This window comes from Chiloscyllium plagiosum, chromosome 10, assembly GCF_004010195.1.
Source record: "Chiloscyllium plagiosum isolate BGI_BamShark_2017 chromosome 10, ASM401019v2, whole genome shotgun sequence".
NCBI lineage: Eukaryota > Metazoa > Chordata > Chondrichthyes > Orectolobiformes > Hemiscylliidae > Chiloscyllium > Chiloscyllium plagiosum.
Window position 1 is genome coordinate 45,723,489 of NC_057719.1, and position 27,056 is coordinate 45,750,544.

The window sequence follows — 27,056 nt, forward strand, 5'->3', positions numbered from 1 at the left end:
ACTCATTCATGCCGACCAGATATCCCAGCCTAATCTGGTCCCATTTTCCAGCACTTGGTCCATATCCCTCTAAACATTTCCTATTCACATACCCATCCAGATGCCTTTTAAATGTTGTAATTGTACCAGCCTCCACTTATTTCTTCTCTGAGCATCTAATGCTAATCTTGATGGCAGGACCATAAACCATGTCATCAGTGCTCGCTGTAGCAGTGAGATTAAGTCAGGTTTATAGCATGCATCTAGCAATTTCATGACATACAATTGATACACTTCATTTGTATTAGAGAGGTTTATGGCAAGATTGCAAATATTTTCAGATCTAACAACAGAATGGTGGAAATTATTCAGCAGTTTGCAGAGAAGTGGAACATTTGAAGCTTTTATCTTCACAATAAATTGTTGGATTTTTCTGCTAATTAATAACTGGTATTTTGAAACATTTTTAAACCATTTGTGAGTCATCTTCACAGGAACACATCATGAAAATGTTAATCAAGGATACAATTAGAAAACTTCACGCAAAATGTCCACAGATAATCAAGTTTCCTAAGAAACTACAGGCGCAAAGTTTTGTTTTGTGGTAAAGCATCAAAATGCAACTGAGTAGAATAAGTATAGAGATGTGTTCCTAACAGTCAAGGACAAGAAAATTATCCCAATGGACCTTTCCTCCTTGACAGCCTTACTTATAAACAGGAAATAAAGTATAATATGTGAACAGCAAAAGAAATCAGTTCAAAATTAACTGCTAGTTCTTTAGCACTGCATAAGCAATTTAATATAACTGGTCTTGGGTTATGGTATGCAAACTAACTTTATGCCCAAAAACCAATTATTTAAAAAAAGAATTAAATTAGTTCACTAATGCTCTTCAGGAGGGAACTACCTTACACCTATATCTGCACAGGCACTCTATGGCTGAATTTTAAATAATATCAGGACAATAAATACTGTTTTAATAGAATCATCCACATTCCAAGCAAAAGAAAATAAGAAGGTTTAGTTTAATTTACTTACAGCATAATGAACTTTAATAGACTGTGTACTCCTAGCATTCCAGTGTAGAGTAAGGGTTTATCGCCTTGAATATATATCTTGACAGTTGGAAAGTGTGTAACGCCTTCATTCAAACAAACACCTGGCCAGTCTCCACAGTTAACTCGAGTCAGGACAAGGTCCTTCATATCTATGCAGCAACGTTTTCAGAAGAATTTTATTGCATTCAATTTAAAACAAAAAATATATCAGTAAGGCAGTATTTATATGGGTAGTCCAAGATAAATGGTCTCTGAAGGTTCTACCCTGAAAACAAATGTAGGTTCGGAACTTAGCAGCATTACATATATTCTGAGAAATCTTAATTTTGTAACATTTACTCAAAATTAGAGGTTTCTACAATTTTACAATTACAATTTTGAACTGTACAAGACTGTCGAGCTTGGAAAATATCAACACTGCAGTATCAATTAAAGCTAATATCTGTTTAAAATGTGTATTTAGAGGCATTAAAACAGCCAAAATGATATGACGTCATAAATATTGAAATGACAAAATACAACAGTGAAAGTTTGCGATGAGACAAAAGGTTGCATAGTGTCTATATGTACATTTTTTGGAGAAAATATATTTTAGGTTCATATTGAAATACTAAAATGATAGAAAACACAGTTTGTTGGAAGACTTTTTTCCTACAGTACAGGCTGAAGAACTGATATATGCAAACCTGAGGCATTGCTGCCTCATCATATTGAGAGGATGAACTCCTCTGATTTTGGTAGCTAGTTTCTGCTCTACATACAGAAAGATAGAAAAAAAGTTGCCTTAAGTATGACATTAATATGAGAACAGAAACCAACTTTTTCAGACAGGTACACATATGCATATGGCAAATTTATGAATCTGTATAGAAATTATTAGTTACAAAATACCATCTTGATTTGGGATTGTTACCAATTTTTGTTTGTTGTTATTATTTAGCATTTTCCACAAGTTTCATTTTAAGTAGATCTAGAAAGGAAGTTTATCATAGTGGGAAAAATAAATGCACAGATTTTAAAACAGTTTAGGTATCTGTAGCTGTTTTCGTTTTTATGAATACACCTTCACAGTTTTAAAATGATCAGTGAGCTTGATATGATTTCTCAAAGGAAAAATACTCTCAATTTTTTATTTACTCGTGTTGCATGGGCATTGCTGGCGAGAGCCAGCATTAATTTCCCATCCCTAGTTGCCCTTGAGAAGATGGTGGTGAGTTGCCTTTTTGAACTGCTGCAGTTCACATGCTGTAGGTAGACCCACAATGTCATTAGGGAGAGAATTCCAGGAATTTGCTCGAGCAAGTGAAAAAACAATGATATATTTCCAAATCGGAACACCAAAGGCTTAGAGGGGAACCTGCAAATGGTGGTGTTTCCAAGAATCTGCTGCCCTTGTCCTTTGAGGTGGAAGTGATTGTGTGTTTGGACGGTGCTGTCTAAGGATCTTTGATGAACTTCTGCAGACTTGCAGAACTATGCAGATTTGAGGCCATAGTCAAATCAGCCACGATCTTATGAAATGGTGAAGCAGGCTCAGGGGACAAGCCGCCTATTCTTGCTCCTATTTCATATGTTAATATGAGATGTGAAAGGTTAATTGATTTTGGATCACAAAAAATTGAGCAACAGGTTGGAAGTACAACGATTATGAGACTATGGAAGCTTTCTCAAGAGTCAGTATTCAATGAATAGCACCCAAGTTGTTTTGAGAACTCCTACAGTCAACTCCGTTCCCCAACTTAAACTTTCTCAATAGAAAATAACATCTGCCTCTCGAATATACTGATTGTCTGTGGTTAGTCATCCTACACAGTAATGTGAAACTTACTGGAAGCTGTCACGATTCATTCATTCTTCAGAATTTAAATGCCCTGAAAAATATTCGTGTCAGCAATGGCGTGGAAGTCACATACTGTGGATACTCCTATTTCCATGGAGAACAGTCTACATCAGCAGCTAGGCGGCATTATGCAAAGACCACAAAACTGTACCAGAATGATCATTCAGAAGGTAATTGGTGAGAAGGCTTAAAAACTGGTTTCACTGTCTTGTCAGTTCAGGCGGATCTCTGCAGTATAATCCTGAACGAATAACCTACATGGTAGAAATATTTCAAAAAGACCATGGTTGCATCTTTTGGCAGAGATAGTCTTTGCAACTTTGAGGAGAAAGTACATGGAGGAGATCAGTAGGATAATTATGATTTAGATGAGTCCTAAGCAATGCTGCTAGGAATATTTAACAAATGTTATGACTGTATTTGATGATCAGGATGCAGTGGGTATGTACATGTAAATTGAAAGAAATATATGCCTCAAATATAGTGGAGAATCTAGGATCAAAATTATTCAAGCAATTCACTATGACTAGAAACATCAGGCAGTGGTATGAAGAGTGCTAAGGCAAAAAGGATTCTGTAATCTAATTGTTGCACATAAATCTTAACTTAGTAATATTTTTGATAAGTATTGATGACCCAGCAAGCTTTTCAAATGGTGAGGCAATGAAAAAGAGAATCAAAAGTACATCTTCAAGTGAAAACTCAAAGTTTGAACAAACACAAAGATAAGCTAGTATGAACACATATATTGTTCAATTACAGGCTTTTTTACATCCAACCATTAAAAATAGTACATTTAGCAAATTAGTCCATATTGAAAGATTGAAGAATGGAAGTACAAATTATTTTCCATTCTACTGGATTTAAAAAAATCATCCAGTACTTAAAGTCTCTGTTCTCCTGGCTAACTTAGGCACATGCCTTTTGTTAACATTGCTCAATCACAAGTGTAATATGATCAAACTAGTGGGTGGTAAAATATCAGTCACTCAAATATTTTCCAAATCAGTTATATTCCTTAGAAGCATGAATTGAAATGGTGAGATGATAACATTCTAAGAATTCGGTCCCCTGATTTTTCTATAAATCACAGCATGTATCAGCTAAAGTTATTTCACACCCTGCACCAAATGCAAAAGATTTCTCATGGCACTACCATGTAAAACAGGGATGGATTTTTAACTCCTGGATAGGAATAGGAATAATAATATTAATAATCTGTAGGAAGCCCTCCCCACCCCATCCCCAGTGCTCCACCACCACTTACCGCTGCTTCAAATCTGGCAGAAATAACAAACAGGCTGTTGTGCAGAAAGGGTCCAGGTCTAGACTTGAGGGAGTGTTCCCATCATATGGTAAGAGGTCAAGAATGGGTGACTAGAGCCAAAGCTATTATGGAAAGGTTTTAGAAGCCTAGGAAATGCCCAGAGTTTCTTTTTGATACATGGAGCAGTACACCTGATTCTTCTGATCCACAAATAAACTATTTTCTTTTAGAAAATGTCAAACATATAGTTTTTACTATTTTAAGTATCCATACCATTTATCCTCAAAACTTTCCATAGGCAAACTTTCACAGGGCTCTTAAACCAGTTATCAATCAGGAATTGGATATTTCCCATTCCGTGAGGCCAGTATATACTAGATGCAGCCAGACAGAACTTCATACAAGGAAATGATTGTAGTATAATTAAATGTCTCAACTACACATAGTAACACCATGTTTACACAGCAGCCTTACAGCAATTGCAAGAGATCTTCAATGGTTCAATTCCCAGGTTCTCTGCTCAGGAGTATTAAATGTACAACCTTTAACGATACATAAATGCTACTTGCCTATCTCCTTTTCCACCTATCCACTCCACCCTCTCCTCCCTGACCTATTACCTTCATCCCCTCCCCCACTCACCCATTGTACTCTATGCTACTTTCTCCCCACCCCCACCCTCCTCTAGCTTATCTCTCCACGCTTCAGGCTCACTGCCTTTATTCCTGATGAAGGACTTTTGCCCGAAACGTCGATTTTGAAGCTCCTTGGATGCTGCCTGAACTGCTGTGCTCTTCCAGCACCACTGATCCAGAATCTGGTTTCCAGCATCTGCAGTTATTGTTTTTACCCTCTCAAGATGGATAAATCACCCAACCTAGATGGACTATACCCTAGAGTTCTGAAGGAGATAGCTGAGGAGATTGTAGAGTCATTAATGCTGATCATAAAGGAATCACTGGAGATGGGGAGGATCCCAGAGGACTGGAAAATGTAACACTTCTGTTTAAGGAGGGAGAAAGGCAGAAGACAGGAAACTGTAGGCCAGTTAGCTTGATCTCTGTCAATGGTAAGGTTTTACAGTCCATTATTAAGGATGAGATTGCAGAATACAGGTACACAATACTTTATCCAAAATACCAGAATCCGAAAAACTCCAAATTCCGAAGTCTTTTTCGTGAAGTTTTCTTCTCCATAGTAAGGTTGTTTGACATGCAAACAGTTAACCCAGCTCCACATCCATTCAACCCATGTCACTCAGATATGAAGTAGTGGCATGGCCCAGCACTGGCCGGCATCAATTCTGTCTCAGAGCTCTTGGTACTCACAGCCTGCTGTTTGGTAATTCTTGTTAATTTCACTGCGAAACTGTCAATTATTCAGAAATCCAAAGAATTCCGAATCCCGAAAACCAGCTGGCCCTAAGGGTTTCAGATAAAGAATTGTGTACCTGTGCTTGGAAATGCACGGTAAGATAATAATGAGTCAGCATAGCTTCATCAAGAGTAAGGTCACGGGTGACAAATCTGTTAGAATTTTTGGGGTGGTAATAAGCAAGTTAGACAAGGGGAAGCCAGTAGATGTAATCTATTTAGATGTCCAGAAATGCCAATCAGTTCTAAGTAAGAAGCCATAGTGTTAGGAGCAAGCTAATGGCATGAATAGAGCATTGGCTGACTGGCAAAAGGCAGACATCAGGGATAAAAGGGCCTTTTTCAGGATGACAGCCAGTGACTCGTGGATCTCTGCAAGGGTTAATGGGTATTCACATTATACATTAACTATCTGAATGAAGGAACTGAGGGCTCATTCCTGAAACATCGATTCTCCTGCTGTTTGGATGCTCCAGAATGACTTGTACAGGAGAGTGGGCAAAGAGTAGCAGATAGAATTCAATCTGGGAGTGTTTGAGATTATGCACTTTTTAAGAACAGAGGTGTGAACTATTTTCTAAACAGAGAAAGACTTCAAAAACTGTAAGTGCCAAGGGAATATAGGAGTCCAATTCAGGATTCTCTAAACATGCAGGTTCATTTAGCAGTCAGGAAGGCAAATGCAATGTTAGCATTCATTTCAAGAAAGCTAGAATACAAAAGCAGAGATGTACTGCTGAGGCAGTAAGACTGTAAAACTCTGGTCAGGCCTCATTTGGAATATTATGAGCAGTTTTGGGCCCCATATCCCAGGTAGTGTGATCTGGAGGAGATTTATATGAATGATCCTGGGGATGAAGGGTTTGTTATATGAGGAGTGATTGAAATGTTTGGGTCTGTACTCAGTGGGGTTTTTTAAGGATGAGTGGAGATCTCATTGAAACCTACAGAATATTGTGATGAGAAGATTTGTAGCTCAGGTTGAGGTTTTGGATGTAGGTTTGCTCGCTGAGCTGAAAGGATCATTTCCAGACGTTTCGTTACCTTGCTAGGTAACATCTTCAGTGGACCTCAGGCGAAGCAATGCTGAAAATTCCTGCTTTCTATTTATAGGTTTGGGTTGGTGATGTCATTTCCTGTGGTAATGTTATTTCCTGTGGTGAAGTCACTTCCTGTTCCTTTTCTCAGGGGGTGGTTGATGGGGTCTAACTCGATGTGTTTGTTGATAGAGTTCTGGTTGGAATGCCATGCTTCTAGGAATTCTCGTGCGTGTCTTTGTTTGGTTTGTCCTAGGATGGATGTGTTGTCCCAGTCGAAGTGGTGTCCTTCCTCATCTGTATGTGAGGATACTAGTGAGAGAGGGTCATGTCTTTTTGTGGCTAGTTGATGTTCATTGTGAATATTGTGATGCCTGGTCAGAATGGATGTGGAGAGACTAGTAGGAGAGACTAGCACCCAAGGGCACAGCCTCAGAGTGAAGAGATGACCCTGGCACATATTAAAATAATATTCCAACCCTTCTTATTTAAGCTAACTCACGTTGCTTACTATATTTTTTTAAAGCAAATACCTTTATAATCTTGTTATAATCTAGCTTTGCAATTTCAGCACTTTGCTAATTAAACTTAATTTTATAATATGTATGCTGTCACAACACTACACTGAGGTCACTACGAATAATTCTGTATAGTAGCAAATATCTTATGTGCCCTCTTAAACATTTTTTGTGCAAGTAAGCAATCACTTACAATGTTTACAAATATTTTGGCCTTCCTGTCTCAACTGCTGTAAGACTGTCATGCCACTATTTAGTCAGGGGAGGGGAAAAGTCAAAATTAGAAAGGTGAAAACACAATGGTTTCATGTTGAAACTATTTATACCCAACAAGGGATGATGGTAGTCTCAGCCATTCCACTACCTATATGGTTACTCTTCATATAATTATTTTTGACTGTCCTTCCATAGGAGAAAGTGAGGACCGCAGATGCTGGAGATGAGAGTGGAAAAGTGTGGTGCTGGAAAAGCACAGCAGGTCAGGCAGCATCCAAACAGCAGGAGAATCGATGTTTCAGGAATAAGCCCTTCATCAGGAATGTCGGGAAAATAGCGGGCTGAGACATAAAAAGGAGGATGGGAGTGGGGCTGGAGGAAAGGTAGCTGGGAAGGCAATAGGTAAATGCAGGTGAGAGTGAACGTGATAGGTTGGTGGGGAGGGTGGAGCAGATCAATGGGAAGCAAGATGGACAGGTAAGGCAGGTCAAGAGGGTGGCGCCGGGTTGGAGGGTTGAATCTAGGATGAGTTGGGGGGGAGGGGAGATGAGGAAACAGGTGAAGTCGATGTTGATGCCGTGTGATTGTAGGGTCCCATGATGGAAGATGTAGTGTTCTTCCTCCAATCCTGGGCCCCCTCCAACCATGGCTTGCATTTGGCGGTGGAGGGGGCCCAGGACTTGCATGTCCTTGGCAGAGTAGGAGGGGGAGTTGAAGTGGTTGGCCACAGGGTGGTGGGGTTGTTTGGTGCTTGTGTCCCAGAGATGTTATCTGAAACATTTCCACGAGTTGGCATCCTGTCTCCCCAATGTAGAGGAGACAATAGCAAAAGCAACGGACACAGTAGATGAGGTGCTTGGATGTGCATGGAAAATCTCTTGGGGGCCTTGGATGGAGGTGAGGGGGGAGGTGTGGGCACACAGTTTACATCTCTTGCAGTGGCAAGGGACGGTGCCAGGTGTAGAGGGTGGATTGGTGGGGGTGTGGACCTGACGAGGGAGACATGGAGGGAACGGTCTCTGTGGGAAGGGAAATATATCTCTGGTGTTGGGGTCTGATTGTAGGTGGCAGAAATGATGGAGGATAATGTGCTGTATCCATAGATTATTGGGGTGGAAGATCAGGACCGGGGGGTTCTACCCTTGTCGCAGTTGGAGGGGTGGGGGGGTTCAAGGGTGGGGGGGTTCAAGGGTGGAGCTGCGGGAAGTGGAGGAGATGCACTAGAAGGCATTGTTGACCACATGGGAGGGGAAATTGTAGTCCTTGAAATAGGAGGCCATCTGGAATGTTCTGGAGTGGAATTGCTCCTCCTGGGAGCAGACGCGGCAGAGGTGGAGGAATAGGGAGTAAGTGATAGCATTTTTATAGGAGCGGAGTAGGAGGAGGTGTAAGTAGGAGAAAGTGAGGACTGCAGATGCTGGAGATCAGAGTTTAAAATCGTGTTGCTAGAAAAGCGCAGCAGGTCAGGCAGCATCAAAGGAGCAGGAGAATCGACGTTTCAAGCATAAGCCCTTCTTCAGGAATGAGGAGTTGTGGTCCAGGTAGCTGTGGGAGTCGATGGATTTGAAATAGATGCCCACGTTGAGTCATTCGCCAGAGATTGAGACGGAGAGGTCCAGGAAAGGAAGAGATTATGGTAGTCTCAGACTTTCCACTGCCAAATCCAAACCACCTGACGACTGGAGGAAGAAAGCTTAATCTTCTGCCTTTGGACCCTTCAACCACACAGCATCAACATCAACTTCACTAGTTTCCAAATCTCCCCTCCCCCACCTCATCCCAGATCCAACCCTCCAACTAGGCACCCCCTCTTGATCTGTCCTACCTGTCCAATGTCCTTCCCACCTATCTGCTTCACCCTTCCCACCAACCTATCACAAATAACTCCCACCTGCATCTACCTATCACCTTCCCAGCTACCTTCTCCCCAGCTCCAGCCCCACCCCCACCTTCCTGTTTATCTCTCAGCCTCCTTTTTTACCCCACATTCCCGTTGAAAGGCTTATTCCCAAAAAGTTGACTCTCCAATTCCTTGGATACTGACTGACCTGCTGTGCTTTTCCAACGCCACACTCTTCGACTCTGTCTTTCCATAGGGTAACCAATTTGCCTACTCTACAATGAATCAGTTCAAACGAAGGGACTAAAAATGCAGGGTTAAAGAACAATATGTGAGGGAGTAGAATTAACCAAATTGCAGGGATCCCGAAGATCTGCTTTGCCAGTCGATCATGGCAGATATGTTTCTCAACCTCATTCTCCTGCCTTCTCCCCATTACTCTTGATCCCTTACTAAATAAGAGCCTATCTATCTCTGCTTTAATTACACTCAATGACAGCCTCCGCACCCTCTGGCTGAAGAAATTCCTCCTTATCCCAGTTTGAAAGGATAGTTCTTCCACTCAGAGGCTGTGGCCTCATGTCCGAGTCTCACCTACTAGTGGAACACCTTTTCCACGTCCATTCTACCCAGGCCTCTCAATGAGTTTCAATGAGCTCCCCGCTCATCCTTCTAAACCCTCAGTACAACCAAGAGTCCTCAACCACTCCTCGCGTGACAAACCCTTTATCCCTGGATCATTCGTGTAAACCTCCTGTGGACTCCTTCCAAAGCCAGAACATCCGTCCTTAGATAGAGGGCCCAAAACTGCTCACAATAATTCAAAAGTAGTCTGACTAGAGTCTTATACAGCTTCAGCAGTGCATCCCTGTTCTAGTATTTGAGCCCTCTCTAAATGAACGCTAACATTACATTTGCCTTCCTCACTGCTAACTGAACCTGCATGTTAATGTTAAAAGAATCCTGAACTAGTAATCCTGTTCTTCTGTGCATCAAATTTCCAAATCCTTTCCCCATTTAGCCTCTATTCTTCCTCCAATGTGCATAATCTCACACATTCCCACATTGCATTCCATTTGCCACACTGCTTTGCACACTTTACCCTGTCCCAGTCCTTCTTCAGCCACTCCATCTCCTCTACACTATCTGTCCCTCCATAGCACTGACCATAGTTACCATTCTATAATTCAATACTGTTCTATGTCTCATTAGCACAACAGAACTATACTGAGCAGCAAGAAGAACGGCAAGGGGCAGTTAGCTACAATGCAAATGTTTTGAAATGAACAAAAAGTGAATGATTGGAACCTTAAGATTAGCACAAGTAACACAGATTGAGGATTCCATACAAGACATGCACAACAGACAGCTGCTGAAATTAAATATCAAGGAAAGGTAATTATGTCACAAATTACCTGCAAGTCTGGTAGATACTTCTGCATAGGACTGCAAGAATGCCATGGAAACAGCATCCCCTAAAAGATCAATAATTAAAAATATTAACCCTGCAAAATGTCTTATACCAGCCTACCATACATATTTAAATGTAGGACTAGGTACTACAAGTCGTCTCACATAAACTCCTTATTTTTTTTGTAAACTTTCCAATCAAATTATCTTCTACTGAATCAACCAAGCATACTGCTGAGATACCGCAGGAACCACAAGGGAATAAAGACCTTGATAGAATTTGTGTATTGGCCTCCTTACAGTAGTCAGGATGTGGGGAAGAAAATAGATCAGGAGATAGAAAAAGCATGCAAAGAAACAATAATCACGCAGGATTTCAAAATGCAGGTATATTGGGAAAATCAGGTTGGCAATGAATCTCAAGAAAAGGAATTCATAGAATGTCTATGAGATTTTTTTTGGAGCAACCTGTGGTAAAGCCCATAAGTGTAATGAGGTAATGTGTAACATGTAACCAGAGGTAACAATTGAGTAAAGGTAATGACAAAGACATGAGGAAGGAGCTGGTCAGAGTTGATTGGAAGGGGAACTTAATCGGGAATACGATGGAGCAGCAATGGCAGGCGTTTCTGGCATAATTTAGGAGAAGAAACACACAAAGGAGGACGAGGCAGTGATGGCTGATGAGGGAAGTCAAGGACCAGCATAAAAGCAAAAGGAAAAGCACATGATATGGTGAAGATTCCACTGGATGCTAATAGCTTCACTGAAATTGCACCATTACCTGACATTAATGATCATTCTCATAGCTAACAATAATATAATAATTCATATTTAACTTGTAATAATAAATATGCCTGGTTAGTGCATCTGTAACCAGTAATTACATAATTCACTGCAAATCACCATGAAACCAAGCCTAAAACTCTCGGGTCAAGGTTCCATTCCCCTACAAAATCAAAGCCATTTAAAATGGTTCTGAGTTACTTTTGGATTATTATTCATAAAGAAACAGGAAATAATAGTCAAGTGAAATGAGATCCAGCTTGCCACCTCCACTGTTGCACTGTCCTGAGTTGTCGAGCAATAATTTATCAGTCCACCAGCCTTATGGGAAGTGGTAGCAAAATAGTAATGTCACTGGTTTGATAATAACTCCTCACCCAGCTTTCTCCACTGCAACAATTATGAAATAGTTTGATTTTTGCTTCCCTAAACTATTCTTTATAGCTAATGCAGTGCTAAGACGTTGGCGCAAAAGAAGTTTCTCTGACTGGGGATATGGTAGCTAAATTGCCATTGGTCTAATCAATATAAGAACTCATGATGATCAGCTTGATGTATCACACTCCCATTGGGAAAGTCCTAGTAGAGCCCTATTTTCCTGCACCAAAACAGTTTTTGCCGTCCCTTTATTTGGAGGATTATGGTATCTGAATTTTAATTAGCCTAATCAATTCAGAACATCATGATGATTATTTTGATGTACCATACTCCGTGTCAGGAAGCTGCAGTTAACTCTCACACACAGCTAACTCGTTCATTTATAATAGATAAAGCAAGTCTCAGTAATGGAGCCAAGAAACTATTATCAGTTATCATAAAAACCCATCTAGCTCATTAAAGTTCTATAGAGAAGGAAATGTGCCATCCTCACCTGATCTGCCCCCATGTGACTCTATCACTGCAGCGTGTGGTTGATTCTAACCTGACCTCTGAAATGGCCTCACGACCAGTGTTCAAGGACAATTAGGGATAGGGAACAAATGCTGATCTTACCAATGATGCAAATAAACTCCAGCCTTTGAATCTAGAAGTATGATTATTTTTAACTTCTGGAAACCAGAAGGCATATCTGGCTGGCCTGTGTAAGACCTCAAAGATTTAAATAGATTTTACATTGAATTAAATGAAGAACAACCAAACCAATTAATGCCAGGCAGCGAGAAAAAAAGAGAGGCATCATCATTTGCAAACAAAATGGCAATCCAAATGGAATTAACACCCAACTAAAAAGTACCAATGGAGAGGTAATGTCTCCACTAATAACTGGGAGATAAGGGACTATGGCAGTAAAAAATACAAACAAAATTTGTCAGTGCACACCTCAAACTAAAGTCAAGCCATCAGATCCAACAAAGTGAATTTCAGAACAGGCACTTGGTGAACCTGTTGGCAATTTCTTACCAGGATTTAAAAATACAGCTGGATGATGTAAGGTTAAGGATGAAAATGAAATTCTGCTAGTTCTGAAATTCTGAGGTATGAAAATATTTGTTTGGAGAAGGACAAGTTCTCAATATGTCAGTTTGTAGACATTCACCCAGAGACAATGAAGCCATTAGCAGACAGGTGAAGATGCTGGCTACCCAAATGGCTTGCCAACAGTTAAGTCAGGAAAAAGACTCAAAGATTGAAGCTGTGAATTAGTAAGAAAAGAAGGCAACCAGAAAGAAAGGTCACCAAGAGCTGTGATGAGATCACAGATGAAAATGACCAGTATATGGACTGCACTGCTGACCTTGTGGAAACCTTCAGAAGAAATACGCAGAACAAGGAAAGAAGATAGTAAAAATGTTACGAATGACTGAACATGGGATGAATGGGAAAAAAAAACATTTATATCTTACATCATGATTGTTTGAAGATACAACAGGATAGGAACATTGCAACCAAATGAAATGTACAGATGCAACAGCTCTTATAGGAAAGCAGTTCACAAACATTCAGATTAGTAAGAGAATGAGAACTAAGCTCCCAGCCATAAATCTGGAGCTTATGATCAATACTAGAACATAGAGTAATATTATGCCAAGCAGACTAAAGCAGAGGACCTTGCCTGAAAATTTGAATGAAGATGATTACTCAAGGAAAGATGCTGTGAGATTGAGCAAAGTCATGCTCAGGCCATATAGGGGAAGTAGATGCAAGAAAAAGAAAAACTCATATCAGAAGGACACACAAAGAATACACAGTTGACATATATTTCTCTGTAACTAAAACAGATAACCCTAAAGTATTGGGATTGAACATTTGTGAAAAGCTGAAACTTGACTCAGCAGACCATGAAGTGAAAAAGGTGAGAATAAGGATTGAAAGTAGTAAATTCACTGAAAGGTATCCCTGAATCAGAAGCAAGAACGTCTGGTACAATTGTCTGAAGAAATGTATGAACATCTTCTGGGATCAAGTTAAAAATCACACAACACCAGGTTGTAGTCCAACAGGTTTATTTGGAAGTGCAAGCTTTCGGAGCGCTGCTCCTTTGTCAAGTAGCTAGTGGGATGGCTACCTGGCGAAGGAGCAGCGTTCTGAAAGCTAGTACTTCCAAATACACCTGTTGGACTATAACATGGTGTTGTGTGATTTTTAACTTTGTCCACCCTAATCCAACACTGACACTCCAAAGAAAAAGAAAGAAGCATATGTCAGGTGTAGACAGATAGATCGAGTGAATCCTTAGAAGAGTATAAAGGCAGTAGTGGTCTACTTAAGAGAGAAATCAGGAGGGCAAAAAGGGCACATAAGATAGCTTTGGCAAATAGAATTAAGGAGAATCTAAAGGGTTTTTACAAATACATTAAAGACAAAAGAGTAACTAGGGAGACAATAGGGCCCGAAAATGTGTTGCTGGAAAAGCGCAGCAGGTCAGGCAGCATCCAAGGAACAGGAGAATCGACGTTTCGGGCATAAGCCCTTCTATGCCCAAAACGTCGATTCTCTTCTTCCTTGGATGCTGCCTGACCTGCTGCGCTTTTCCAGCAACACATTTTCAGTTCTGATCTCCAGCATCTGCAGCCCTCACTTTCTCCTCGAAGACAATAGGGCCCCTCAAAGATCAGCAAGGTGGCCTTTGTATGGAGCTGCAGGAGATGGAGGAGATACTAAACGAGTATTTTGCATCAGTGTTTACTGTGGATATAGAATGTGGAAATAGATGGTGACATCTTGAAAAATGTCCATATTACTGAGGAGGAAGTGCTGGATGTCTTGAAACGCATTAAGGTGGATACATCCCAGGACCTGATGAGGTGTACTCTAGAAATCTGTGGGAAGCTAGAGAAGTGATTGCTGGGCCCTTTGCTGAGATATTTGTATCATTGATAGTAACAGGTAAGGTGCCAGAAGACTGGAGGTTGGCTAACATGGTGCCACTGTTTAAGAAGGGTGGTAAGGACAAGCCAAGGAACTATACACCAGTGAGCCTGACGTTGGTGGTGGAGGGAATCCTAAGAGACAGGATGTACATGTATTTGGAAAGGCAAGGACTGATTAGGTATAGTCAACATGGCTTTGTGGGTGGGAAATCATATCTCACAAACTTGATTGAATATTTTGAAGAAGTAACATAGAGGATTGATGAGGGCAGAGCGGTGGATGTGGTTTATGTGGACTTCAGTAAGGTGGTTGAAAAGGTTCCTCATGGGAGACTGATGAGCAAGGTTAGATCTCATAGAATACAGGGAGAACTAGCTATTTGGATACAGAACTGGCTCAAAGGTAGAAGACAGAGGGTGGTGGTGGAGGGTTGTTTTTCAGACTGGAGGCCTGTCACTAGCAGAGTGCCACAAGAGTCGGTGCTGGAGTCACTAGATTTTCGTCATTTATATAAAGGTTTTGGATGTGAGCATGAGACCTAAGGAACAATTTCTTCACGCACAGGGTGGTATGTGTATGGAATGAGCTGCCAGATGATGTGGTGGAGGCTGGTACAATTGCAACATTTATAGTTAGTAAATTTGCAGATGACACCAAAATTGCAGGTGTAGTGGACAGCAAAGAAGGTTACCTCAGATTACAACAGGATCTTGATCAGATGGGCCAATGAGCTGAGAAGTGGCAGATGGAGGTTAATTCAGATAAATCTGTATTTTGGGAAAGCAAATCTTAGCAGGACTTATACACTTAACGGTAAGGTCCTAAGGAGTGTTGCTGAACAAAGAGACCTTGGGGTGCAGGTTCATAGCTCCTTGAAAGTGGAGTCACAGGTAGGTAGGATAGTGAAGAAGGTGTTTGGTATGCTTTCTTTTATTAGTCAGAGTATTGAGTACAGGAGTTGGGAGGTCATGTTGTGGCTGTACAGGACATTGGTAAAGCCACTTTTGGAATATTGTGTGCATTTCTGGTTTCTTTCCTATTGGAAGGATGTTGTGAAACTTGAAAGGGTTGAGAAAAGATTTACAAAGATGTTGCCAGGGTTGGAAGATTTGAGCGACAGGGAGAGGTTGAATATGCTGGGGCTGTTTTCCCTGGAGCGTTGGAGGCTGAGGGATGACCTTATAGAGGTTTACAAAATCATGAGGGGCATGGATAAAGTAAATAGACAAGGTCTTTTCCCTGGAGTGGGGGCGTCCAGAACTAGAGGACAAAGGTTTAGGGTGAAAGGGGAATGATATAAAAGAGACCTAAGGAACAATTTCTTCACGCACAGGGTGGTATGTGTATGGAATGAGCTGCCAGATGATGTGGTGGAGGCTGGTACAATTGCAACATTTAAAAGGCATCTGGATGGATATATGAATAGGAAGGACTTGGAGGGAAATGGGCCGGATGCTGGCAGGTGGGACTAGATTGGGTTGGGATATTTGGTCGGCATGGACGAGTTGGACCGAAGGGTCTGTTTCCATGATGTACATCTCTAAGACTCTATTACCCTACGTTAGCAGTAGTGGATAGAAGGTCCACAGTCCATTCCAGGAAGATGCCAGGAAATTCCAGGAAGCATGGGAAACACAAATGACAATATAACTGCATGTGATTGCTTGTGGCACAATTGTATTGTCCCTATCTTTGAGCCAGAAAGCTCAGGTTCAAGTGCCACCTGCCATGGAAGTGCATCATAATCAAACATGTTGATAAAACAAAATTGCACATCAGAAAGAAGCAAAAGTGGTGACATTGAAACCTTATATGCCTTCAATTACAATTATACGCACATATTTAGAAACAAGCCAGTGTCTATCAAAGTAACTGCTGATTCACTTTGTTTGGCTTCAACATTGGTTGTTAAGTCATTATTTATTTTGTATTTTGTCACTATTTACACTCAAATTCCAATTATGCAAAACCTTGTTTACATTACATGAGGTCTGCCTGCCTGCAAACCTAAGCATGCTGCCAAAGATGTCTGCACAAGCTTAATAACGTGCACAGAGCATTCTGCAAACAAAACATTCAGGAGGACAAGAACCCTGACTTTCAATGTTTAAATCAAGACATTATTAAAATGTGCCTAGGAAGATCAATGGACTATAATCTGGACTCTTATTCCATGCCATTTCAAAATGAAGCACGAAGACAAGACAGCTTCAGGGAACTCACTTCTCTTCACTTGGCTATCACTTGACTCCAGACTTTGACTGTAATCTTTCGTATTTATGTGAAGCAGAAACCACATTAGCACTTGTAATGAAACTTATGTGAAGCAGTCAAAAATTCCCAAATATGAAAATGCAATAAACATTCAATCCCTCCACCAACGCTGCACTGTGTCAACACATCAACAAAATGTAGTGGTGCAAATCACCAAGGTCTATCCACAGCACTTTTCAAACCTCCGACATCTACTACCTAGAAGAGCAAGACCAGGTGCATGAGAAAACCCCCATATAAGCGTTTCTATCAATGTCACTCATCATTCTGACTTGCAAATATATTGCTACTCTTTCACTGTTGCTGGGTCAGTATCCTGGAACTCCCTATCTTACTGCACTTTGTAATACCTACACCATACAGGCTGCAACATTTAAGAAGGTAACTCTTGACCTTGAATTTATCGTTCATAATATGGATATGAATCAATATTTTCTAATGAAATACAAAATCTGGAAATCAAGCGATACAGGCTACATCATGCATCTGGCTCTGCTCTCCAAATCAAAGCTCACCAGTCGTCTCTGGCTGACTGAAGCAGATGGTACTCAGGATGATGGCATTTTGGTCACATTATTTGATTCATAAACCAGACACCCACCTCAGAGAAGGGTTTAAAATGCCACCAAGTCAGCCGGTGGAAATGAAATACAACTAATTAATAAATCTGGAAATATAAACTAGTCTAAGAATGACTGATCCTGAAACAATTGGACTATCATAAAATTCCATCTGGTTCATGGATGTCCTCCAGGACAGGAAATCTGCTATCTAAACCTAGTTTGGCCCATACTTGGTGGCCCATTTTATTCCCTTAATAAGCATTCATTCAGGACCAGCACTCTGAATTCAACAGTCAAAACGTTATGCTGCAGCTCTATAGAGCCCTGGTTAGACCATACTTGGAATAGTGTGTTCAGTTCTGGTTGCCTCATTATAGGAAGGATGTGGATGCTTTAGAGAAGGTGCAGAGATTTATCAGGATGCTTCCTGGATTGGAGGGCATGTCTTGTGAAGAGAGGTTGAGGGAGCTAGGGCTTTCTCATTGAAGCAAAGGATGAGAGGTGACTTGATAGAAGTGTACAAGATGATGAGAGGCAGATACAGTGAATAGTCAGAGGCTTTTTCCGAGGACAGAAATGGCTACCACAAGGGGGCATAATTTTTAGGTGACTTAGAAGAGATGTCAGAGGTAGGTTCTTGACACAGAGAGTGGTAGGTGTGTAGAATGCACTGCCAGCGGTGGTAGTAGAGTCATATACATTAGGAACATTTAAACGACCCTTGGATAGGCACATGGATGATAGTAAAATGAAGGCTATCTAGGTTAGTTTGATCTTGGAGTCGGATAAAAGGTTGACACAACCTCGAGGGCTGAAAGGCCGGTACTATGCTACAATGTTCTATGTTCTAACACCATCAGCCTTCTCAGGTGGACACAAGAATCCCCATTTTGAAGAGATGGAGAGATTCTGTTGCGTTTCTATTTGACTTTCTGTTTATGTTACAAAACGAGTGCGTTCTCCAGTGTTCTGGCTAATACATATCCTTTAACCTACGTCGCTAAAAGACGTCATTACTTCACAGCCAATGGTATGACCTTGTCTATTCAAATTGGTTTTCACAGTTGCACATCACAACAGCGAGTACACTTCTAAAGTACTTCAGTGGCCGTAAATTGCTTTGAGTCACAACATAACTGCAAAATTTATAAGCTAGTTCAAATTCTTCCTTTACCCCACAACAGTGAACCCAAAATGTTCAGGACTCCAGAGTTACTATTCTCGAAACGTGTATCCTTTTCATGATTGGGACTTCCTATGAAACTTTATTGAGATTACGCCTGTGTCCATAGGAGACCAGCATCATACAATTGGCTCTAGGTGTAAAATCAGAAATGTGCTCTTTCCTATGAGCATTACTGTTCATAGTATTGCACCAGATTATGACCAAACAGGATAAGCCATCCTGTTATGCGATGTTCAAAGTTTTTTGGGGTTTGCTCCCCATGTCTTGAGGATTTAAGAAACAGGGCGAAAGTGAGAACTGCAGATGCTGGAGATTAGAGTAAAGAGTGTGGTGCTGGAAAAGCACAGCAGGTCAGGCAGCATCCGAGGAGCAGAAGAATCAACGTTTCGGGCAAATGCCCTTCATCAGGGTGGATATTGCTTTGTAACAGGAGACACACTTGGATGACAAGGAGCATCTGAAATTACAGCAGAATGGCTTTGACTGAGTTTATTTTTCATCATTTAATGCCAGAGGTAGGGGAGGGGCTATATTGGTCAGGAAGAATCTTCCATTTAAATTGTGAGTGTGTGTTAAGACACACACGGGAGGTTTGTAGTTCTTCAAGCCTTGAGTAATGGGGAATAATATGGTGTTTCAAATGTTTATTGCCCTCCAGCTCATCCTCTTAAATTTTTGGTAGATGCATTTTCTAAACTGATAAGTCTCGAGTTCCGGCACATCATTATAGGGGGAGATTCTAACTGTCTCATGGATCTCAGAGTAGACAGGTTGCCCAAAGGTCCCTCGATACCCTCTGTACAAACTAAACAGTTAATGGGTCTGTTTGGGGAGTTAGGGTTGGTGGATGTCTGGAGGCGTCTCCACTCTACAGGCAGGGATTTTATGTTTTTCTCCAATCCGCACAGATGTCACACCAGGATTGGTCTTTTTCTGACCCCTGCAGCAACTCTGGATTTAGTGGCATCTTGTACGATTGGTAATATTACCATCTCTGCTCATGCTCCAGTGTACCTTATGGTTATGATTAAGGACATTACAATGGGTTCGAGGCACTGGCGAATGGATCCCTTCATCCTCAAGGATAATAAATTTGTGGAGTATTTCTCTAGGGAATTTCGGGCGTTCCTAGACATCAACTTAGGCTCGGTTGGTAGTTCATCCATCCTTTGGGAAACTGCCAAAGCCTATGCCAGGGGTTAATTATTTCCTATTCCACATAAGCCCTTCTTCAGTCAGCATCTGCAGTCCTCACTTTTTCCCTTACTTTGACAGACCCTCATTGGTCAAACTACAGAGGTTTACGTCACTGCAGTCTGCACTAAATTCCGTGCTCACACAGACAGCAAAGAAGGAGCTGGCTTTTGCAAAGCAAAGGTTATACGAGCATGGTGACAAGCCAGGCAAATACATAGCGTATCTTTCCAGGAAAAGGAGTGCCCCTCAAGCCAAAACAGTGATTAGTGAAGGGTCTGGGAACCTAGCATGTGATTCTAAAAAGATTAATATAGCGTTCTAGAGATTTTACTACCAATCTGAGGATTGTGAGGGGGAGCTGGACAAAATGGAGCCTTTTTTTAAGGATCTGAAGCTCCCGAGTACGATCCCTAAACAAGAGTCCTTTCTCAATGCCCTTATCAGAGCAAGAAGTGCAGGAAGCTGTGAGGCAACTTCAGAGTGGAAAGGCGCCCGGTCCTGGTGGACTTCCCAGTGAATTCTATAAGGAATTTATAAGTATACTGTCAGGCCCGATGTTCAATATATTTTATGACTCATAGAGTCATGATTGTCTCCCAACATCTCTGAGACTGGCCAATATTTCACTTAGCCTTAAAAAAGGGAAGGACCCAGAAGACTGTGCTTCATACAGGCCCATTTCACTCCAATAATGTTAGGAGGCTGCTAAATGTAATTCAAGCATGTCAACAACAGTCAATACAGGAATTGGTGATTTCTCTAGATGCAGAGAAGGCAATTGACTGAGTTGAATGGTAGTACTTTTTCTATACTCTGGAGTGGTTTGGTTTGGGTGAAGTCTTTATTAGATGGGTAAAGGTTCTCTATCGTGGTGCTCTCGCAGGGGTCATCACCAATGGGGTACGAACAAGCAGTTTATTATTTTTAGGAGCAGCTGGCAGGGCTGTCCCCTCTCGCCACTGCTTTTTACGCTGGTGATTGAACCATTGGCGGAGGCCATTCATGGGATCTCAATACATCAGCTCTAGAAGCGGGGTCAAAATTACATAAGATTTCATTGTATGCAGACACTGTCCTACTTTTTGTGACAAATCCAGCAGTTTCAGTGCCTCGCCTGATACAATGCGTTCACGTGTTTGGCACTTTTCAGGGTATAAGATTAATTTTGCGAAATCAGAGGCTATGCCATTGGGTGGTCTTACGAAGGAGCTAGTCTTGAGGGCGACTATAGATTCCTATTTAGGAGGTCACAGCGGGGTTTTGTGTATTTGGGCACATTCATTACTCCAGTTCTGGATCAGCTGTTCAAAGACAATTTTAACTAATTATTTGATAAAATTAAACTTTAGGAGACCTTCAAAGATGGGAGGCACTTCCGGTCTCGTGGTTGGGTCGGATAGCGCTTATTAAGATGAATATACTCCCCCCGTTTGCAATACTCTATACGGTCGTTCCCCCGATTTTCAGTAAGCAAACATTCAGGAGGCTGAACGGCTGGATCAGTTCCTTTATTTGGCACCGTAAGTGGCTCCTCATTAAATTAGCTAAACTGCAACTGCCTCACAGATGGGGGGGAGTGGACTTTCCGGACATTAAAAATTACCAATTAAGAACGCTTTGGTCCTACATGAGTGCTTGAGTTTGTGGAGATCCTCTTTCAAAATGGCTAGGTATCGAAGCCTCCCAGGTGCCCCCTTACCAGTTTGCTGTTTTTGGACAAAATGAGGACAGTTAGGGAATACTGCCATAACCCAATAGTCATCAATACTGTTAAAGCATGGAGGGCAATTTGGTAAAGGGAAGGCAATATTGGCAAAACATCTTTGTTTACACCTTTAGTGAGTATGCTAGGTTTTCAAGCGGGAATGAGAGATTCAGGTTTTAAACACTGGGCAGCTAGGGGTATGTTTTGCACTGGCAATTATTTGAGGGAGACGTAATACAGTCAATACAGTTAATACAGAAGTACGAGTTATCTAATAGAGACCTCTTTCATTTTTTGACAGATCCCTACAAATTTGACAGAGAGACAAGGGGGTGCTAAGTGATAAAAGTACACTTTCTGCCCCCTCAGATGAGTTTGATCGACTCTGCAAGGTGTGGGAGAGAGAGCTGGGCGTTGAAGTTTCCTCAGAGGCATGGGAGAATATTTGGGAGAATGCAAGGAAGATATCCATTTGCAATAGGACTCATGCTTTACAGTTGAAGGTTCCCACAGGGTCCATTTGGCTCTGGACCATTTGTCAAAATTTAAACCAGGGATACCTTCAGCATGTCCCAAGTGCAAAGTAAGAGTCCACGGGCATTCTTACCCATTGTCTTTGGTCTTGTGATAGGCTTCAAACATATTGGAGTGCTGTGGCGGGCGCAATGGAGAGGACTTTGGGTCTAAGGGTGGAGAAGGACCCTATCTCTCTCATTTTGGGCCTGCCCACTGTATTCCCTGCAGACGAACATAAGAAAATACTTTTCAATATTCTCATGTTCTGTGCAAGAAAGAATATCTTGCTAGGCTGGATATCCGAAAATCCCCCGGGCCTGTCGGTTTGGCGGAAGATTGTTATGGAGCATATTCCCTTGGATTTTCTCACAAATATGGTACCCCACAAAACTGAGAATTTTTATAAGATGTGGCAGCCCTTTTTGGAATACCTGGACACAGATTTATCTGCCACACTTTATATAGTTGTAATGCTTGGGTTTTATGAGTCCAATATACAGGGAGGAGGAACTGTGAACTTATGAGCGTTTTGGTTGGCTAGGCTGAGTTATTACTCTTTATTAGTTTTTTGTTGGTTATTATTTATTTAGTTAAATAGCCAGTTTGGGGTTTTTTATTGTATAGTTTTCTATATGTGTTTATACATTTGTACCTGAGGGTAGGTTGGGTTTTTTTCACTTGTGTTTGTTTTTGTATTGTTTTGGATTGTATTGTTTTGTACTTGTTGTAATATTTGTACTTGTAGGTTTGCTCACTGAGTTGGAAGGTATGTTTCCAGACATTTCGTCACCCTCCTAGGTAACATTTTCAATGGGCCTCTGGGCAAAGCACTTTGATAATTCCTGCTTTCTATTTATATGTTTGGGTTTCTTTGGGTTGGTGATATCATTTCCTGTGATGATGTCATGGCATTCCAACCAGAACTCTACCAACAAACACATCAAGTTAGACCCCATCTACCACCCCCGGAGAAAAAAGAACAGGAAGTGACATCACCACCGTAAATGATGCCACCACAGGAAATGATATCACCAGTCCAAAGAAACCCAAATATATAAATAGAAAGCAGGAATTATCAACAGTGCTTTGCCTGGAGGCCCACTGAAGATGTTACCCAGTAAGGTGACGAAATATCTGGAAATGAACCTTCCAGTTCAGCGAGCAAACCTACATCCAGAACTTCAATCCTACTCTGCCATTCAGTATCAACATGGCTGATCATCCAACACAGTAACTTGTTCCCACCTTTTCCCATATTCTTTGATCCCTTTACCCCTAAGAACAAAATCAAACTCTGAAACAACTCCACAGACAGCAGTATCTTGTCACCAGGTCACCCTTTATTTACATGTGGAAAGCCCTTGACACTGATCCTGTTTCCTCAGAGTCAGCTCTCAGAATGAACAGAACGTCTGTCATGTTTGTTTCTATCAGTCAGCCAGGGCTCCCTGAGTGCAGCAGATTAACAGTCCCAATCGAGGAATTCATATTCTTTGAGGTCCATTTGGCTGACCTCGCTACAAACTCCTTCTTGAATACATCCCAATGTTTTAGCCTCAACCACTTCCTATGGTTGAGAATTCCATAGATTCACCATAGTCTGGAAGAAATTTCTCCTCATCTCAGTACTAAATGACTGCCATATCCTCAGACTGTGACCTCTGGTTCTAGACTCCCGATCATCGGGAACATACTAACTGCATTCACCCTGTCATTGACAGTCATTGACACTGTAAGAGAATTAGTTGCAGCATTCCTGGATTAACAGAAGGCAGGAAACAAATCAGCAAACCCCATAATTAGCATTGTAGAGTCATAGAGATGTACAGCATGAGTTGGTCCAACTCGTCCATGTTGAACAGATATCCTAGTCTCATTTGCCAGCACTTGGCCCATATCCTCTAAACACTCCCTACTCATATACCCATCCAGATACCTTTTAAATGTAATTGTACCAGCCTCCACCACTTCCTCTGGCAGCTCATTCCATACAAGCACCACCCTCTGCGTAAAAAAAGTTGCCCCTTAGGTCCTTTTTAAATCTTTCACCTGTCACTGTGAACATTGCCCTCTAGTTTTGGATTCCTTATCCTAGGGAAAATACCTTGTCTATTTATCCTATCCATGCGCGTCATGATTTTATAAACCTCTACAAGGTCACCTCTCAGCCTCCAAAACTCCAGGGAAAATAACCCTAATCTATTCAGCCTCTCCCCATTGCTCAAACCCTCCGACCCCGGAAATCCCCTTGTAAATCTTTTCTGAACCCTTTTAAGTTTCACAACATCCTTCCCGTATCAGGGAGACCAGAATTAAATGCACTCCGACAATAGTGGCCTAACCAATGACCTGTACAGCCGCAACATGATCTTCCAACTCCTGTACTCAATGCTCTGATCAATAAAAGCAACACTTCTTCACTATCCTATCTACCTGTGACTCCACTTTCAAGGACCTATGAACCCGCACCTCACGACTCTTTGTTCAGCGACACTCTCCAGGACTTTAACATTAAGTGTATTATTCCTGCACTGATTTGCCTTTTCAAAATGCAGCACCTCACATTTATCTAAATTAAACTCCATCTGTCACTCCTCGCAATAACCAATCCTGGAAAAAATATGTGTGATCATTGGATGTGGAGAGGCTCTGAACTCAATTACTATGTCTTCTGCGGTCAATCCATAATCTGATATGGAATGGTTAGGCTGGCCATTTGGCTGGGATACTAGCCAACAATGGAATTAGAGACTGAATATGAAGGTTTTTTAAATAATTAATCCCGCACAAAAATAACTTATTTTAGGTTTCATATTATAAAAAACACTTCAGTTAAAATTTCAAAACTGAAAGACCACAAACATTGCTTAAAAAATTGTTAACAAATGGCAGAAGAGGTGTATTTCTGCATTGCTTCACACATTATTTACATTTAAGTTAACTGTATATAAGCATAACAAAATATCTTTACTGCACGTTCATTCTCAACACTAGCATTCCTGCAGAAATTTGAAATAAATGTTTAGGTAGACTGTCTGTACAGTTATACACATTATAAGGTAAATAAAGATGTACTTAAAATTAAGAGCAAAAAGATTTCTAAGTAGACAAGTAGAAAAGAGAACATCAATCTTTTAGCCACTTAATCGGAACTGAAACACTCTAGAGGTCTCTTGTAGAGGGCAAAATGGATGACAGCAGAAAGCGTGGTCAGTCGAGGCTGACAGATGTGTCAGAATGGCATAAGACAGCTCAGTAGGGTCTATCTTGACACGAGATCACCTGCCACAAGAACCTATAGACAACAACTGCATGGAAAATATTGACTAAGACCGAAAATAGGCAGAGTTATGGAATGCAGATATGAATGCAGTTAATCTAGCTAGAATTAATAAATAAATTATGATAGCCGACATAAATTAGAGGAACAAATTCAAGGTTTCGACTCTGCACATTAATCTCATTGTTGTTATCTGGCACAGGACTTTGTGTATATTACCAGAAATACACAGGACGTTAACAGGAACATACTTTTGTAATAGCATTCAAAATGTGTGGGAAACATGGTCATAAAAATATATACTGTCTCATTAAATTCTGTATACACCCCATACATGGGGTAAATTTATCCACAAAAATGTTGCTTACTGTTTCATTTCAAATTCATTAATCATAACTACAGCAAATGTGCCAGAAATGTGTACTTTCATTCTCTAACAGTAATGTTATTAGTAATTCACAAATGATGTGATCGACATCAATTCATTACCATGATATGACATGAACAATTTGATTACAGCTGTCATAAGGCTTTATCTAATTAAGAACACTGACTAAGGGAAGCTACAGGAGGACTGCCAATATAACTTGTGGAACTTCACCTTAGTACAAATCACGAACATCAGGAGAAAATTGAAAATCGGAAAAAAAAATGCTGCACATACATGTACAACTGACACCTGGGGAAAAAAATCTACAACCAGCCTAATCAAAAGAAATCAGGGATATTTGCTGTATAAATGATTGTAGATAAACACCAAAAGGATTAACAGTCACTATTTATTTGCTCCATCTAGTTAAATTAGCCAATCATATCACCCTTCACAACATATCTAACATAATTTGCTTATTAATAAAAAACACAAACATTTAATTTGTTTTGTGTTCAGCTCTGCATATTGTACCCAATCATTTTTCATTGCTCTTGACAGCTGAAATTCATTTTTGTTCAAACTTTGTAATTTAATGCTTAGCCCAGGAATTCTTTTCACTTCATCTTTTAATAAGTTAATTCTATTTAGCAGCTTGTATCTATAAAATGCCCCAGTACTTACAAGCAGTGTAGAACAGCACCACCACGTGGGGAATTGTTTCTAAGATTGTAGGAAAGCTAATGTCTGTTAGTGCTTGAATTAAGCCTAGATCATGCTCTTTCCACATGTATGCGCTGATAGCTTCTGCCACTTCATCATCTTGAATACCTGAACCACAGAAAAAAATTTTCAGACCCAATGGAAATAAACATTTTTCCTAATCGTGCATTCATCCTTCATAATTTTGTAAGCATCTTAATACATACACTGTCGGTAAAACAACATTTTGCTACTAGTTGTGAAGACACCACAGATCATCGAAAGTGACTTTCCTGGATACCTCAAAGAAGTAGCAACGCTAAACCAGCAACCACTGCCATTTTGTCTGGGATGCTCATTTGACATGTGTGCAAGTGCGTGTTAACCTTATTCAAAAGTTATTTGCTTTACCCTTTTCTAAAAGGAATGATTATTCTAATCTCAGGAAACTATGATAGTACATTGTTCAGCAGGAGGATGCTGAGAATAATGCCACATTTTGATTATTTGATCCCAGAGGTACACAATCAACCAGCAAAATTCAACATGAAAATACAAAGGAAACAATCTGCACAAAATATAATATAATATAATATAATATAATATAAAAATATTCCATCAAAA

At 40.7% G+C, this 27,056-nt stretch overlaps 1 protein-coding gene across 2 annotated transcripts in view; it reads right to left on the reverse strand.

The window, feature by feature from the left end:
• txndc16 (thioredoxin domain containing 16) overlaps nucleotides 1–27,056 on the reverse strand; it is a 120,198-nt gene that overhangs the window by 51,580 nt on the left and 41,562 nt on the right. For both annotated transcript variants that reach the window (XM_043697652.1, XM_043697651.1), the window contains exons 12-14: nucleotides 26,415–26,561; nucleotides 10,547–10,606; nucleotides 1,021–1,189 (exon numbers count right to left, since the gene is read on the reverse strand). In XM_043697652.1, coding sequence (XP_043553587.1) covers nucleotides 1,021–1,189; nucleotides 10,547–10,606; nucleotides 26,415–26,561 — 376 coding nt within the window. The remainder of the gene's footprint in view (nucleotides 1–1,020; nucleotides 1,190–10,546; nucleotides 10,607–26,414; nucleotides 26,562–27,056) is intronic.